Source organism: Ochotona curzoniae, unplaced genomic scaffold, assembly GCF_017591425.1.
Source record: "Ochotona curzoniae isolate NIBS_2020 unplaced genomic scaffold, NIBS_Ocur_1.0 scaffold_4701, whole genome shotgun sequence".
In the NCBI taxonomy this organism is placed as follows: domain Eukaryota; kingdom Metazoa; phylum Chordata; class Mammalia; order Lagomorpha; family Ochotonidae; genus Ochotona; species Ochotona curzoniae.
In genome coordinates, this window is record NW_024467122.1 from 55,567,750 (window position 1) to 55,585,563 (window position 17,814).

The following is a 17,814-nucleotide window of genomic DNA, read 5'->3' on the forward strand; positions in this document are numbered from 1 at the left end:
ATCTTTCAAACCATTGCCAAGTCATCAACCTGTTAAGTGATACAATGAAGAAAGGTAAAAAGATACCATGCGGAACCTCGCAGGCATCTGTGATGCTCCTTTTCCCAACAACATACCTTTTCCCACTCCAGGCTCATATTGTCAGCAAGGAGGGAAAACGTATCTTGAAATGCTCTCTGTATGGAGGCCTTCAGCTTTTCAAAATACTGCACAGACACCCATTTGGAGGAACAAACGGACATGATTTCCACAAGCTGCTTGTCCTCGGAGCCGCTGACATACTCCTGCTGAGCACCCCGTAAGAGGAAGCCCAGCACAGTGAGGACGTCCTCCTCGTACTGGTAGACTTCCAGTTGCATCCGCCGGGCTTCCTGCACGGTCCACTCTCTGCGACTCTGCTCCAGACATGCCTGTAGTTCTGTCTCCTTCTGCAGCAGCAGTTCAGCTTTTTGTCTGACAAAGTCTTCTTTGGCTGCTGCAAGGACCTCGGCAATTTTATTTCGATGATCGTTTAAGAACTGTCGGTAATCCTGCTCATTTTGTTCTTGAAGTCTGTGGATTTCTTCTTGCTTTTCTTTATTCCATTCACTGCGAGCCTTTGCCAGCTCAGCCCTGAGAGCTACAGGGACTTCCTCGTTCTTTAACTCGAGCTCCTTTTGAAGGGAATGAATCTTTTCTTCCAGCTCCTTTCCGGGTAGTATATGGTTCTTCATATTTTCCAGCTCACTTTTCCAGTTCTCTTTAGCTTCGCAAACAGCAAGTGATATCTGAAGACCAGAATGAAAATTTTTATGATTCTCCCCATTAACAAAGGAAACAAGCTAAAGAAAATATGGGAGTTGCAACCGAGGGCTGGCACTGTAGCATGCTGGGCTAAGCTGCTGCCTGTGCTACGAGCATTCTACATGGGCACCCACTGGAGCCCTGGCTGCAGCAGCAGATGGACCAGTACTTGGGTCCTTGAAGCCACATGCACCATCCAGAAGCAGCTCCTGGCTCTTGCCTGGCCAGGCCTCAGTCGCTGTGGCCCTTTGGGAAGTGGATGGAAGATCAATCAATCTCTTCCTGTAACTCTTTCAAATAAATCTTTTAAAAAGTTACATGGAAACATGAATTTCAGTACAATACTCTGCAAAATTTATATTTAAGATCTTTTTCCTTACTTTATGTCATCTTACAGTTTGTATATTATTTAGAAAACACTTATTCCTGATACAGAACTAAAGTAGAAATTGTCATGAAGGATCTTCCAAAAGTTCATGGAAATGCAAATTATAAAAAATAACAGTCCAAGGATTTCAAATTATTTTTATACCAAAATATTTCAACTATTTTCCATGAACTTTTAGACATACTCATACAAAATTATATTAGCTAATTCCATAAAAATATTTTGTATTAGTTTCTTAAAATATATACATATTTATAATTACAAGCAAAATACAGTGTAAACTCTAAAAATTGTATTTTTTTTTTACCTAAAACAAAGCCAGTCTCTTAAGGAAATCTTGCTGATACTCAGAAGTAACATGTTGGTAATCCCTTAATTTTGTGTCGGTTTAAAGGGAGCATAACTAAGTAAATAACAAGGCTCTAGTCATTTTTCATCTAATTTTCAGAACAGGATGACCTGATCGTAGACTCTAACAGGCAAAGACTAAAACCAAACAGTGAAAGAAGAATCCTGAACTCTCACACTCGCCCCGCACGGATCAGACACCTGCCACTGTGCTCAACAGAACAGACTCGAGAGACACACTGCTGCAGCTAGCTGAGCAGCAAGGGAGCTCTGGCCGTTCCCTGGCTTCCCTGCATCTCGACTGCATCTATAACATAGGCTAGTTACCAGTTTGACAGGGTACTTAAGAGTCAATGGCATAGGAAATTAAAAAAGCATTTAGCCCAGAGACTGTGCAGGGTATGGATTCAACGAATGTCACAAAGTTGTTAGAAATGGGCTTAGAAAAGCCAATCATCATTAGCAGTTAGCATCTTCACTTACACAGGTGAGTATACTGGATGGTAACTTAGAGTCCCTCTTATATCTTCCCTAACTGAATTCAAAGTCACCAGGACACACAACTGTTTATGGTGTTTATGTTTTATTAGGCAGATCGTGTAATCTGGGGATGTTTGAAGTACATTGGACGATGTGGATGGGTTATATGCATGTACTGCATCATTCTACACAAGAGACTTGAGCATTTTTGGGTGTCTGTACATTCAGGAAGGTCCTTGGTCCAGCGCCCCTCAGTTACCAAGGGGTAACTATACACACAACCTACCTATGCTTGGGATAATGACAAGATTACTAAACTTCTAGTAAAGAAATCCATGGTCTAAGATGAGCCTTACAAAGGAAATTACTACAAAATCTCTTTGCTAACAATAAAATCAGCAGTGATTTATGCAGTGTTTATGCAGAAAATGGATCATGCCTACAAATCCCTGCTAAGTGATTGGGGTGGAGGTGGATTCAGCGGAACTGGATGACCTGCCCAACCCTTACCAAAAAAATAACAGGCATCTTCTCATAGGAAGTTGTACAAGGGTATTTTGACATTGATCATTTCAGTGCTTCCCAAGCTTTGCCATGTGCCAGGCATCACCTAAGGACTAACCCTTAATGTACAGGCCACATCCCATACCAATCAGAACATACAGTCTGAGGGTGGAAGCCAAGTGACTGAGTTTTTAAAAGATCATTAGGTTGTTCCAATGTGCCGCAAAGACTGGGGAACCCCTGAGTCACCTTGACCTCTTCTGAACTGTAAAAACTGGCTTTACATCACCATGGATCTTCACAGATGCCTCGCATCCTAACAGAATCCCCAGCACTGCCAGAAACTTCTCTTTGCCTGGCTCCTGCACGGACTGCAGCACGGATACTGGTAACATTATGCTCAGTGGCTAATGATAATAGTGTCCACCCAGGTGGGCTCTGAAATCCAGCCGGGTCACCTGACTGGTTGATGGAAAGGTACATTTCGAGGGCTCATGCCAAACCCGCCAGATCGCTGCCTCAAGGAGTGCAGGCCAGGAACGTAAGCTTTGACGCACTCTGGAGGTTATTCTGCCTGCCTGCTGAGATGCCATTGCTACATCCATTCCAGTTGTGCTCTCTGGTCTTATCGGCAGATCCAGTGACCTGCTTTAGCTGTATATTCTACCCAATGCTGTCATCCTACTTGACTTCTGGAGTGAGACCCGTACTCTCACCACTGCATTGTTCCTTTCTCTCAAATTTCCTCTTGAAATATTTCAGACAGGCTGAAAAGTATGGAGGATAATGTGGTGAACATCCGTGTACTACTATGTATCTTAAAAATATATTCCAATAGCTTTTTATGTTGCATAATTTCCTAAGTAACTTCTGAAGTTAGTTGAAGATTACAAGATAGGAGTCACTTGCAGTTGCTGCTATACATCACCTTTCTTTCCAAAATAAAACTTTTTTAAATTCTATTTTTTTGAAAGGTCAAGTTACAAAGAAAGGAAGGGAAACAAAGAAATCTTCCATCCGCTGGGGTTCTCTCCCCAAATGGCCACAATGGCCAAAGCAAGGCTGCTCTGAAGTTACCCTGCTTCTGGACCTTCCACATGGGTACCAGGGGCCTAACAACGTGGACCACCATTTGCTGCTTTCTCAGGCACATTAACAGGGAGCTGGATCAGAAGTGGAACAGCTGGGACTCAAACGAGCACCTACATGGTAGGCCAACATGCAGGTGGAGGCTTAACCTACTATGTTGTGGCACTAGCCCTGGTAGTACATGCTTGATGCTGCAATCTAGTGTAATTGTGTTAAAATGATTTATATATGTGGCATAAAATGGCACCATGAGTATAATAGCTAAGTATTGGGCAACTGGGAAACATGACATCTCTGAAAAGGGCAGTTGGCTATTTACCAGACAATATATTACAAGACTACTGACAGCACACAAAAAAAGTCTTCAAGTTTGTGAAGGGATACTATATAGCTGATACTAAGCAGATAAACCCTCTATCTCAATGTTATGCTACATTATACTCAATATTAAGTAATACTCAGTGTTAATTACAGAGTAAAAGAGAAGAAATTTAGCTCCTAAGTCTAAGTTACCGTAATGACCCAGATTTTAATGGCTAGCATACATTCTCTCTCTGAACAACTTGAGAGTGTTGCACACACAGGCGCCCTGAAAGGTCCTGAGCCAGTGCTTCCTGTGCAGTCAACCCTTCAGCTCCAGGAGCAGGTCGGGAGCAAAGAGGCCAAGCAAGAGGCCTGCAACAGGTGGGTGCATTCTAAAGCTCATACCCGCTTGGCCACGGCTGCTTCCTGTTGCTCCTCCCACTTCTTCTGCTCTGCTCTGACACGTGCTTTATACTCCGCGAGCTCAGGCAGCTCTTCCAGCCATCGATTACGGGCATTTTGCACAGCTGTTTCCACCTGTAACATATCAAAAGAGATGAGGTGGATTATAAAATTCCTAAAAGACCCCATTATCAAACAGCAGCTAGGATGACATGTATTTTTAACAGTATATTTCACGACAGTCACACTAACTTCCAACTCCCTCCCTCATCCCGAACAGCACATGCTAACTTTCTTTTCTCTGCTCCCAATAGTGTCCAACTTATTGCTGCAACTCAACAGGGGAAATCGGTCTGGTGAGGAACTTTGTACGAGTCATTGATTGCCTTTCCCAACAAAATCCTACTTTTTGGGGTGGGCGGAGGACACGGGGAAGGCCAGCCACAGGGCTGCTTGGTCCCTGCTGCTGTCCAATCAGGACCCCTACCACCTCCTCACACGCCCACAAACAACCCCAACCGTTAGAGTTTAGAGCCTTATACCTAGCAAACAATAGGATGAGGGCCATGCTGCAATGCAGGCAAAAACTTAAGAACTATAAAGCGACCTAGAGGTAAATCTGTCAACAGTGATCACAAAATCATTTCTTAATTTTTCCTTATTTTAAAATACACACAGTCACACCTACATGTAATCCATACACACACACTAAAGTAGATTGGACATAGGAAGCTGTATTCCTTGCCAAAGTGCTAAATCGCCATCTCCGTGTAAACTCCTGGGAGTTAAAAGTGTGGGGAAAAGAAAAAGCTCTCTTAGGAATTTATACTCCTTGAAAAGGTTACTGTGAAACCCTTCCTTCCTATCGTATTAAGCTTGCTGTTTTGCTGTTTAAGAGCTGTAATGCATAGACACCAAAGTAGTACTTTCAAACAAATCTCTTTATGGAACAGTTTCTTAACTATGTTCAAAACTTTCGGTAAACATTTCAGATAACTTTACTGGCTAATGCCCTTGATGCCCTGACATGTATACCCTTATATATATATGCCTGTTTCAATACCTGAAGGATGCCCAACGAAATCACATAGAATAACGTAACAAGTAAGTAGAATTTAGTCCCCAGGGGATGGATATAATTTTTGTCATCTTACTTCTGACAGTATCTGGTTTACAGGTTTCTAATAAAGACAGAACAGGTGGATGTATAAGGTTCAGGGTCTCCTCCGGACAGACCCTGCCAGGCTGTGAGGGGAAGAGAAAACTTTGTGCTGTGTTAAGGCACTGTTTGCCTTCTTGTGCTGCAGTCTCATGTGTAAAGGGCACAGAATGAGAGGCCGTCGGGGGATGACACCATCGTTCTGACAGCCAAGGAGCTGTGTGTCTGTGTATTTTTTTTTTAAGATTTTTTTTTTTTAATTTCCTTGAAAATCAGAGTTACAGAGATAAAGAAGTCTTCCACCTGCTGTTTCACTCTCTAGATGGTTGCAAGGGCTGACGACGGGCTGGTTCGAGGCTGGGAGCCAAGAGCTTCCTCGGGTCTCTCATGTGAGTGCAGGGACCCAACGGCTTAAGGGCATCCTCGGCTGCTTTCCCAGGTCAAACTGGTACCCACATGAGACTGCAGGCAGAGGACTAGCCCTGCTACGCCATTTCACTGACCCTGAGTATTCTCATTTTTAAAACGCTCAAAATCATTTTCTAATAGGATGAACAGATACAAGTGCCCCCCCCAAAAATGAATAAATAAATAAATAGTTTTTGAGAGTCCTAAGTCTTGAAACCAAGACATTTGAGAATCACTGTAACTGGTAATAACTCATCTTGATGCTAACATGGGCTGTTCTTTTCTCAGTGTGAGGCTTGTTTCAAAGTAAATTGCCTCAGCCAACTTAGTCCAGTGAGCACTTCAAAAGGCAATAGCATCACTTTGTGACAGCTGTCGGAAATCACAGACCCGCCTCCACACTCCACCCTGCATCCAATTGCAATATATATATATAATTATATATCTTACTTGCTTAAATCTAGTTATGTATAACTACTATCGTGGGACAGCTTCTGTAACTTTGGATTCCTAGCTAAACTGCACTCCATTCACATGTGAAACTGCCATCATATTAATCTCAGCACCTTAATACAGACTGCTCTCAGAGGAACAAGAGTCATACACTGAAAGAATATGCAGAAACACTGGAAGATTCGAGTTCTGCAGTTAAAGAAAAAAAAAACCCACAAAGAACGTACCGAGTCTCCTCATTTATCAAAGCAGAGGAATCACAATTCAACAGTAGCATTTTGCCAGTTTCCATTAATACTGATAATTTTACTGTAATGAACCTGTTGATTACCTGTTTGGCAATATTTTCACAATATTTGAGTTCCAATTCAATCTCAAGTTTCTTCAACGCCCCCTTGACGGCTGTTTCTTTCTCATGTTCTAAGTCTTGCTGGATCTTTCGCTTCTGTTCTTCTATCATGCCTGCCATCTCCTTCTTGGAAATCACATCAAGGGTGACTCCGTGGTCGGTCTGGCTCCCACACTCAGAGGTCCTCTTTTTCAGGGCCTTTATAGTTTGATCCAGCTTACTCTGCCACTCCTTTTCAAGCTGTTGGATGAGTTTTTGTTTGATCTGTTTTCAGAAGAAAAATCATATGAAAAAAAAAAATTCAAGGAAGTCAAAACTGGAATTAATAGCTAGTTAAAAAAGCAACCACAGCTGTGTTTGAAAACCATCTCAACGTGACTGTAGCTATGAGCCTTAAAGATCTAATCAATGAAAATACAGTCTTAAGGCTAGCTTGAGAGTTATACTTTGATCTTATAACTGTATAACAGGGAAAAAAATCACATGGAATATTTTATTGTGGTGTGCGTAAGGTCAGACTACCTTGCACTGATATTGCCACTGCAAAGACAGCATCGAAAAATTTCTGATAGTCGTAGCTATTTTGCCATCACCTCCATGCTTTCCAAAAACTGGCCACTAAACCTAATAATGAACTGAAAAGCAAACGACTGAAAAAAACTAATTTGATTCATTTGAACACATCAGTATTTTACTGGTAATGATGTTAAATGTTACGGTGTAGCCTGCATTCAAAGAGAGGCACCGCTGGAAGAACGTCTTAATGATTTTTCCACTTTTACTTGTGGGGCAGACATGAACACAATCAATCATAGGCAAAACCATGGAAAGTGGAATTTGCTTTTCTTGATTGTTTCCCCATCTCCTGTGTATCCAGGGTTCTAAAATCTTTCCCTGATTATTCGGTCCTTAACTTTCTAGGAAACTACTACCTCACTTCCCAATCTCATTTGCCATTTAGGGGACAGAAATGATCAGTTTTATGCCTGTGACTTCTTTCTGATTCACGGCACGGGTCCTTATTTGTTAACCATGGATACTAACCTGAATTATGAGAATCATTTTAAACAAGAAATTGGATCGTGGCTTTAGAGATTCAGCACTGTGCTCAGAAAACTGTTACATCCTAAATTGGGGTGAAGAGTTAAGAAGGGGAAAGTTAAAAACTACATCTGGTGTGGTAAACTGCCAAAGCCTAATTCTGAAAGGCAGACTGGATTAGGTAGGGTTTTGGCAATGAAAAGTTTTACATCTTGTTCAGAAAAAAATTGTCTTCTGTAACTCATACTGCATTTTTAAGACATGGTGTCTGGGAAGGAATTTAACCCACACCTCTTTCTGTTCCTTATCCCAGTATGCTCTGGCTAACTCCACTTCTTTTTCAATCCACTGTCTGATGCTAGTTTATTGTTTTTTCAACCACTTTCTCTTGGGTCTATTGGGTCTATTGGTACTTTTCTTCAAGTTTCAACTGCAGTTGGCTTATACATTCTTCTCTTTATTCCAATAGCTGTCTCTTTGAACAAAATTCAAGCATCTTTGTAAACACTAATCATCTCCAAGTTACAAACATTTCAACTGGTTGTGCATGGCTTAGATGGCCAAAACAGAAACAAAACCTCTAAGGACTTACTTGGCTTGGGTTGCAGCATTGAGCTTCAACATGTACGGGAATAACATTACAAGGTCTTCTCTTCAAGGTCATGGGCTTTCCTGATTACTACCCAATCTGAAGGGTCCTATGACTCATTTTCTTTCTTTGGATGAGCCAAGTTAACATGTAAGGAAAGTTCTATGCACCAACAATAGCTAGAATAGAGCCCCTACTCTCAGCAGGACTCAACAAGCCTTTTAGCAATACAGCACCTAAGACACGTGAAAGAACCCATTTGGATATAGCAGTATCGTAAATTCTACATTTAGACCATTTCCTTCCTAAAACCCAGCAGCAGGGAAGGGCCATCTGAGCTGCAGAGAAGGTCGCCTCCCTCTGAAGTCCCCCCATTTGCTCAGAAGCTTAATAAGAATCCTGTGTTGTACACATAGGAAACATTTTCTAGGCAAACAAATCAGTGTATCTACCCACTTACCGAGGATATATATATAAAAAAACCTTGATAATGTCTGCTATCTATAAATGTTTCAGTTCTAACAAAGGCCTACATAAATTTGTAACAGAAAGCTAGTTTCCAGATAAAGAAATTAAACTTCAAATGCTTTAGATATATTGATTCTTTAAGTAGGAGTGAGGGCAACCTCAAATTAATGGCACAGATGTGTTTGAGGAGGATACAGCTGTTCTGTGTGCTAGTGAGGCTGTGCGTGTGAAAAAAAAGTATGGAACGACACAACCCACGTGGGCAAAGGGGCCAATTTTACTGCATGATAATTGGAAATTTTTAAGGAATAACATTTCACCTCGAAGGTTTTTCTTTGTGATGCACCAAAGGACAGCTTAGCTTTAAGTTTCCTTCCTGTGCACAAACCTTTGAGAGCCAGGACTTCAGTTGGTAGCAGCTATTAATTGCAGGTGCCCTGTTATAGGAGATTCAACTTAACAGGCAAATTCATTCTTTGAAATCCATGAAAAATATATTCCTGAAAAGAATGACCTCTTTGAGAGAACTGTTCTGATGTTCTTGCCAAACTATATATTTTTCTGAAAAAAAAAAAAATTAGAGATCTTCTCCCTAATTTTTAAAACATTACTGAAAGCTGAGTCTTCAATTTTTAGGTAACTTAAGATTCCTTTAAAGTTTTTGACATTCAGCAGTGACTAAAACAACTCCTTTTAGAAGTTCTTTTTCCACCAAATTACACATATGCAGGAAAGTTTTTTTTATATTAACCTATTCAAAAATAATCAAAATATTAAATGAACTCCTCACCTGCTCATTACTATTCTTTTAAAGTCTGTGGTAGCAAGTTTGCTTTACTGTTTTTTATTACAAAAACTTCTATATAGGATAATGCTTCAAGCCTTCAAAAATATTTTTTTCATTGTACAGATTTATAAGCACAAGGGATCAACCCTGCCTCTCCAAAGATGTTTTTCTAATCTCAGAGCAGGTGGCTTCCAAACTGTGGTGTGCCACCCGGTCCAAAGTGTAAGGGATAGTCAGACTGGTGTCTTGGGGTGGCAGCCAGCCAGCCCAAGTGCAGGCACAGTATTCTATTCGTGGGGACTTGCCAAGGACAACTCAGAAACATCAGGTGGCAGAGGCAGAGTCCACCTTAGCCCCAGCAGCCGCACTGTGGAGGCTGCACCAACACTCTGACTTTCCCCACTGTGAGACATGGATAAAATGACACTGAGCTACTGAGAGGTACAGGAGTTAGAGGACTTGGCCTCTAGGGAATACTGCGTGCAGTGCCCACAGGACCAAGGGAGGGTAGAACAAACAAATGAAGAGTGATTATCTTTAAGTTCCAGACTGCACCACCTTTTTTTTTTCTTTTGCCCTCTAGTATCAATCTGTAAGGGAAAAATTATTTATATATCACTCTCTGCTTAAGCTGCTGTTAATCACTTCAAAGTTCACTCTGTTTCTGAGTTATCTGAGGGTAAAGGAGCCAAGATGAAACTTCTTCCCCATTCTGTTCCCCTTAGGACAAATCTAGAGGGCAGTGCCGAGGCTAGAACCCGCGCAGTGATGGAGACGTGCCACCCACTGACTACCTTCTTCTCTTGGGCCTCTTGCTCCTTCTCAAAGGTCTTCCTGAGGGTCACTTCCAGATGATCCTTCTCCCTGCACACTTCCAGGTAACACTCCTGCACGGCAGCCATCTCCTTATGGATCTTGTCTAAGTCAGACCTTGGAAAACACAAACCCAGCCAGTCAACGTGGAGCGCCGTTTCCCTCTAAGGCGGGTAAGAGGCCGACAGAGTGTCCAGTCTCCGGGGCGGCTGCACTCTCCTCCTCTCACCTCAGCTGCGAGTGTGTCCCTTCATAAGCCTCAAACAGCTGCTGCTTCTCCAAGGCGTGCTTCGCCAGGAGGCTCTCACGGATCTGGGCTTTCATGGCCTCATGGTGCTGCTGGTATGTCCTCTCACACCTAGAAGGCGAGAGTGGAACCTAAGGCAATGCCGGGATTACCACAAGCGCCAAAATGAAGTGGCCATGCTGCCTTCCTTCCCAACCTCCCCCCTGGTGTGAATTACGACAGAGGCCAGAAGGCTTTGCTTCAACTCAAAGCGGCAATAATTAATCTACAACCAATGAGCTCATGGGAGCCTTCAAAGATTTCTTTTCTCAAATGTTTCCACAGAAAAAAAAAATAGAAAATTGGATGTGCAAAATGCCCCCATCCATCAAACACAGAGATTAATCCATGTTGAAGACTTGTGTTTATAAAAGACTAATGAGAAATAATTGAGGGCATGGTTCCAAAATTCCAAGTCCTCCATATTAAACACAAGCCCTAGTGGTACCCAACTCACACGTAAGTTATGCTCCAAAGGTCTGTTTCCAAGCTCGTGACTTGGTATTTGGAAGACATACTCCCCTTCCCACAGATTTTTTTTTTAACCTTTATAAAGAATAGTTTGCTTCCCAGACTCGTCTTTAAAAAGCAAACACCGAGCCATACAATATTTTAGTGAACTGTTGTTACAACAGTGTCAAAGAACCAGGCCCACTGTATAACACTGTTTCTATGGATGAGGAGTTCCAAATTCTAATTTGAGAAACCAAAGACTCGTCTGATAACCCAAACTCGCAACAGGGAGAGTTCACATCATTATTTTTTTTCTTCCTTCCCTTTTTTTAGGGGAGGCAGGTGGTGTCCCTCAGCAGCAGGGATCAGATTATCCCTTGGATAAATCAGGGCTCCCGTGTCCATCTACTCCTAACCTGTCCACCGCCTCTTGTTTATCACGGTCGAAATCTTGTACCATCTGCCTCATCTGATTGCATAAATCTTGATTTGTAGTTCTCAATTTGTCTTCGGCTTCTTTAAGTTCCTAGAAACAAAGAGAGTAAACCATTTAAAAGAAACAGACATAATTTTCACTGATTGGTCTAATTTTTTTTAAACATTCTGTGCTTGAATCCCACCCTGTAACATCATTTGACATAGTGTCATTTTAATGATTCTGAAAAGGAAAGCTTTTCAGACCTGGATAACAGCATAATCTCATCTTTCTAGCAAGTAATTTTCTTACAGAAATAAAAGTTAAATTTTTATATTTTAATGCACATAAAAAAATTAACCAAGGATATATTAGGTGGTAAAATATGTGTCAGATTTCAGGATCATCAAAAAATTTTTAAGTGAAGTTTTGCTATTTGGTGAAGGGCTGGCAAAGGAGGAAAAAACACCTGCTTGGCCATGCTCTATACAGAAAGGAAACTGGCTTTACTCCAACGTATCCTCCAGTGAAAAGCGACCCAATACGAAAGGCAAGCAGTGGCTACCACATTCACTGGCCATGAACATACTTGTCTGCTGACTTGCACTGTCTCAGTATCACTGAAAAGCCTCTGTATCCTTTGTATTTAATGAATCTGTACAAACCCACAAAATGTAGAAAAAATATAATCACCTGATTTTGCTGTTGTAAAACTTGAATTTCATTTTTAAGTTGCAAAATATCATCTCTGATGATCTTATCACATGTAGAAGGGTCACGCCATAACTGAGTTGTTGTTTTTTCCGGAGTATCTGTGTTAGGCTGAATGTTAAAAAGAAGTGAAAAGTCTACCAGGGCCTTAAGACATTCAAGTATGCATTTTAAAATATCATACTTACAAAATTTTTCAGAAAACAGTACAAATAATTTCTATTTATTTTTCATTTACCTTTTCCAAGTATACCCCAAACAATACTAGGGAATTGACATGAATATAATACTAACAACAAATCTATAGTTCTTCTGCAAATATATTTAAATGTTCTCTAATGTCTTTTTCCTGGACTAAGATTCTTAAATCCGTGATTACATAGGACATATCACATTTCTTAGGTCTCCTCCAATGTAAGATCCTCAATATTTGTCTTAAGCCACTGACATTTTCTAAAAACACTAATCAATTATTTGAGCTTTTCTGATCCTTCTTTACTAAACTGAGGTCACACAACTTTGGAATTAATATCAAAAAGTGATGTGCGCTGTTTGCAGGACACACATGCGCCCAATGGGTCTCATCATTAGTAATAATCAATTGATGAAAGTTGTGTCTTGCAGGCATCTCCATTAACTTTTTAATACCTAAAATAGGTTCTCTTTTGAAAAGATTGGGCCCGGCAGTATAGCCTAGTGGCTAAAGTCCTCACCTTGACCGCGCCGGGATCCCATATGGGTGCAGGTTCTAATCCTGGCAGCTCCACTTTCCACCCAGCTCCCTGCTTGTGGCCTGGGAAAGCAGTTGAGGATGGCCCAATGCTTTGAGACCTTGTACCCACATGGGAGACCCAGAATAATTTCCTGGTTCTGGGCTTAGGATCGGCGCAGCACCAGCCATTGTGCTCATTTGGGGAGTGAATCATCGGACGGAAGATTTTCCTCTCTGTCTCTCCCCTCCTCTCTGTATATCTGACTTTGTAATAAAAATAAATAAATCTTTTAAAAAAAGTCAAAGTTATGCAAATACTAATTTTCACCATAACCACTAAACCGAGCACTTAATTTCTCTGTTTATTTACACCTATAGTAACTCATGGATATATTTTATTCAATAGTTTTATAGGTATAAATTAAGACTCATGATACAGACTTAGTAATTTATAAATTATTTCTCGTTATTTACAATCAAAGACTGCCTAAGTCTGTCTTCATCTCCAATGACAATGATTATCTTTAATTACTGTATTTCATGTAGAAAGGGCATCTGGTAGTTGCTTTCCTTTGCATTTCTTGTGTTAACATCACAAAGAAACCATTTATAGACCTTCATTCTTCCTTTGTCTTCTCATCATATCAGACTTTGTTTTTTCCTTCAACATGTATGAGACCATGCCTGGCTGGTACAGGTGTACAGCAGACAGCAACCTCATTTTCAGCAAGGGAAACAGCAGCAGCTATACTGTAGTTTGAATCCCAGATTTGAATATATAAAGCCTAACATTCTCTTCTGAACATCTGAGTGTTTTCCTTGTTTAAGAGTTCTTTATAGGAGCCATTATTTGTGATGCTGATACCCATGTGGAGTCCCAGCTGCTACATTCCTAACCCAGCTCCCTGCTACCATGCCAGGGAGAACAGCAGAAGACAGCCTAAGCTCTTGGGCCCATGCACTCATGTGAGAGACCCAGGGGAGGATCCTGACTCCTGGTTTTGAATCAGTTCAGCTCTGGCCACTGCAGTTAGCTGGAGAGTGACCCAGCAGATGGAAAGCCTCTCTCTCTAAAAACTCTCACCTTTCAAATAAGTAAACCTTAAAAGAAACCATTATGAGACTGATTGTTTGTTATTTTTTGAACCTGTCATTGATACTGTCTCAACCCAGATGTTTCGAAGAAGGGAACTTGCATTATTTTTAACATATTGTTTACCCAATACTATGTCAATTAATTCCATAATGTTGTATATTGATACTGAGGCCTTGTTGGGGCTTTTAACTGACCGGATCTTTACTCTGTTAGACCTATCTTCAGACCAGAGAAGGTCTCCCCAAGAGGCCACTGAACTTATCTGGACAATAAGACGCTGAACTTTATGCTAGGCAAGTGTTTGCAAGCAATGAATCTCAACTGAACTTGAACTATGGTTATGCAACAAGGTGGAGGAATCCACCATGGGGGGAGGGGTATGGGAGGGGTGGGGGGAATCCCCAGTGCCTATAAAACTGTACTACATAATACAATGTAAGCAACAATAAAAAAAAAAAAAGAAACCATTAAAAAAAAGTATTTTTTTCATTAAAAGAGGTCACAAAGATATTACAAGTTAATTGTATGACCCCAACCAGAAGAAAGAAGAGCTAGGGCCAGCACTGTGTTACAGTGGGCGGCTGGAGCCCCTGCTTCTCCACTCCCAATCCAGCTGCCTGCTGATGGCCTGGGAACACCAACGGCCTAACTCACTAGGGAGACACAGATGAAGCTCTTGGCTTTGGTCTGGCCCAGCCTGGCGTCCTCTGGGAAATGAACCAGTGGGTGGAAGATCTCTCTCTCCTGTCTCTCCCTCTTTATCCATAACTCTGAGTTTCAACTAGATAAATCTTAGAGATTCTCTCCAAATTGAAGGGTGGGAGGAGTTACTGCTGAGACAATTAAGGATTTTTACTGAGGGCCTAGAATGACCTTTTCTTCCCCACTTTAGCCTATACTTTTTAAAGTTTATGACATTCATTTTTATCTTTTTACACACTGTCAATTTTTTTTTTATTACTGGGAATGAAAGCCACATCAATCTGGTACATTGAGAAATCTGTTTGTACCTAGTTTCACCTCCCACCCACATCCTTCTACTTCTAAATGTCAGAGTTCTCGGTCAGACTTGAAAACACTTTTAAACAAGTCCTTGGCAACCTCCAGATTATTCTTGGTGACTTTGGTATCTCTCTGGCCATGTTTGGGACTAGAGAGGCATGTGAAAAAAATCACCAAATGGCTGGGTTTGATACTTAATGCTGACTTCATCCATTACGTGCACAGAAGTACCCAAGTTTAGCCTCTTTACCAAGCTCTTTCAAACCAGGATCACCAAACAGTATCATTCTAAAGGCAGAATATGGAACACATTATCTTCACAAGAAAAAGATTTAACAACCAGCTCTCATGCTATTTTTCTATTTTCTGTGTCTAAAGAAGAATCTAGGTAGACACCTTCTGCAATATCTGTTCAATACCAGCCTGCCACGCCGTTGGAATAGCTTGGACTACAACTTGTAGTGAGATTAATAATCAAAGGTCTCTTGTGTTCACAAAAGCTTCAGTGTAGATACAGGCCCTGACAGCCAGTGAGTCAGTTTGGTTTTCCTAACACCTTTCTCACATTCTGCCTTAGTGACTCAGTTGTCCAGGAGGAATGAACAGTGAAGTATCTGATCCATTCTCAATCACTGCCCACATTCCTTTTAAATGTCATCACTGCATCCTGGCAATGTCATAGAGCAGCACGTTCTGAATGTGTAACTGTCGACCAGGCTATTGAGCAAGAACTGAGCGTCCAGATAACTAATGTTAGGAATACTGACATGCCATAAAAGCAAACACCTGTAATTCCATGTGATAACCTTAAGTTACTCTATATGAAGACAAAGCAACACAAAACATAAAGCAAAGCATGCATAAAAAACATACCACTATTTAAAATGCTCATCTGAAAAAAGACAAATAGTATATGATTTTTTCTAGTCTTTCTAACAATTAGGAAGTACACGGGAAGGATTTTGATGGCCCAATTCTCTGCAATAAGATACTCAGGGAAGTTTAAACCTATGTGTTCTTTTAATAGACTTCCTTGCAGCAAACACAGAAATTCTATAACCTTATATTAACCTCAGGATTCGATGAAAAGTATAATCACACTTGAGCCTCTTAAGTCTTTCTGGCCTCATTAAAGGCTTCAGAAAGGCTCAGCTGATAAACCAGACTTCCGTTCTGAGGCCATTCCCTCTAGCCAGGCCAGCTCCCTTATGACATCACTTTCTGTATTTCTGTGCAGGACTGGATGTCCTCTCCCACCTTCTCTCCTACATTTGTCCGTCAGTACAAAAGTGCCTGCCCTCAAAGACTTTACCCCCAAATAGAGTTCTCACAGAACCTTGTTCAAACTGGTATCATCCTTAATACAAAAGGCAGGGTACATATTTGCTTTACAGATATGTACTATTAAATGTAAGTCCAGTTACCACCTATGGTTATCAAGCACTTGAAGAATGGCTGGCCCACACTGCAGCCTAAGTATAAAATACATGCCAGAACTCAAGGACTTAGCACACATACTCACATGCAATCCAGCCTGTAAGTCATTGTTACATTGATCACATATTGAGTTGATCGTGCTTTTTGCACATACAGCCAGTGCCTGATGTAAGATGGTTCTGCTTAGAATTTTTCGACTTCACAATGGTACAAGACTGATACAAATTCAGCAGAACCAAGTTCTGAATTTTGAACTTTTCCTGCAGTGATATGTAATACAATACTCATTCAATACCCTCCCCAGTGAGAGTGGACAGCAGCAGCCAGCCACAGTTCCCAGTTGGCCATGCAATCAATCACAAATGGAAACAACTGAGAGTGTATTCTATTCAGTACCAAGTTGTATGAGGTATTCAACAGTTAATTTTAAAATATTCTTCATGTAGAAGACTCTAGCCAACTATAGGTTAATGCAAATATTCTAAGCATATTTAAGATAGGCAAGGCTAAGCATTGATAGACAGCAATTAGATATACTGAATGCAGATTCAGTGGATAGCATCTTCGACTTCAGATGGGTGGTTTTTTTTGAAGTGTAATGCCATCATAAGTCAAGGAGCATCTACCCTAAGTGAAATTAAACCACTAAAATCAATTCACTTATGACTAGAAAATTTACAAGTAATGTATGGTTCTCATATTTCTATTGGACAAGACTATTCTAGATTCTAAGTTCCTTCATGGAACAGTGATTGTATAATCACTGAATCCTATAATACACTGAACTGAATACTTTCAGAAAAAAACATAAGGCTTACTCCATCTTCCACATACCTCCCAGTTATGCTTTCTTTTAACATACAAAAGAAGTTCCATGGGAGCCAGTGCAGTGGCACTGCCATCCCATATGGGTGTCAGTCTGTGCTGCCACTGTTCCATTTCTGATCCAGCTCTCTGCTATGGCCTGAGAAAACAGCAGAGGTTGGCCCAAGTCCTTGAGACCTTGCTCTTACACAGGAGACCTGGAAGAAGTTCCTGTCTCCTAACTGGATCAGCTCAGCTTTGGCCACTGCAGCCAACTGGAGAGTGAATCAGTGGATGGAAGGCCCCTCTCTCTTTTCTCTGTAAAATCTACCTTGCAAATGAAAATAAACAGATCATTTTTTTTAAAAAGTTCTGTTTAAAAAAAAGTTCCTTAACAAAAAATGTGGGGAAAAAAGGAGTCTGATGTGGAAGGTTAAGTTACTGCCTGCAATGCCAGCATCCCATGTGGGTCCGGTTTGATTCCTGACTGCTCCATTTCTGATCCAGATCCCTAGTGACGTGCCTGAGACAGAA

The 17,814-nt window shown here is 41.0% G+C and overlaps 1 protein-coding gene across 2 annotated transcripts in view; it reads right to left on the reverse strand.

The window, feature by feature from the left end:
• Nucleotides 1-17,814, reverse strand: part of CEP152 (centrosomal protein 152) — a 71,184-nt gene that overhangs the window by 16,101 nt on the left and 37,269 nt on the right. For both annotated transcript variants that reach the window (XM_040968660.1, XM_040968659.1), the window contains 7 exons: nt 12,212-12,340; nt 11,520-11,629; nt 10,594-10,722; nt 10,346-10,481; nt 6,649-6,930; nt 4,301-4,432; nt 117-767 (listed from right to left, as the gene is read on the reverse strand). In XM_040968660.1, coding sequence (XP_040824594.1) covers nt 117-767; nt 4,301-4,432; nt 6,649-6,930; nt 10,346-10,481; nt 10,594-10,722; nt 11,520-11,629; nt 12,212-12,340 — 1,569 coding nt within the window. The remainder of the gene's footprint in view (nt 1-116; nt 768-4,300; nt 4,433-6,648; nt 6,931-10,345; nt 10,482-10,593; nt 10,723-11,519; nt 11,630-12,211; nt 12,341-17,814) is intronic.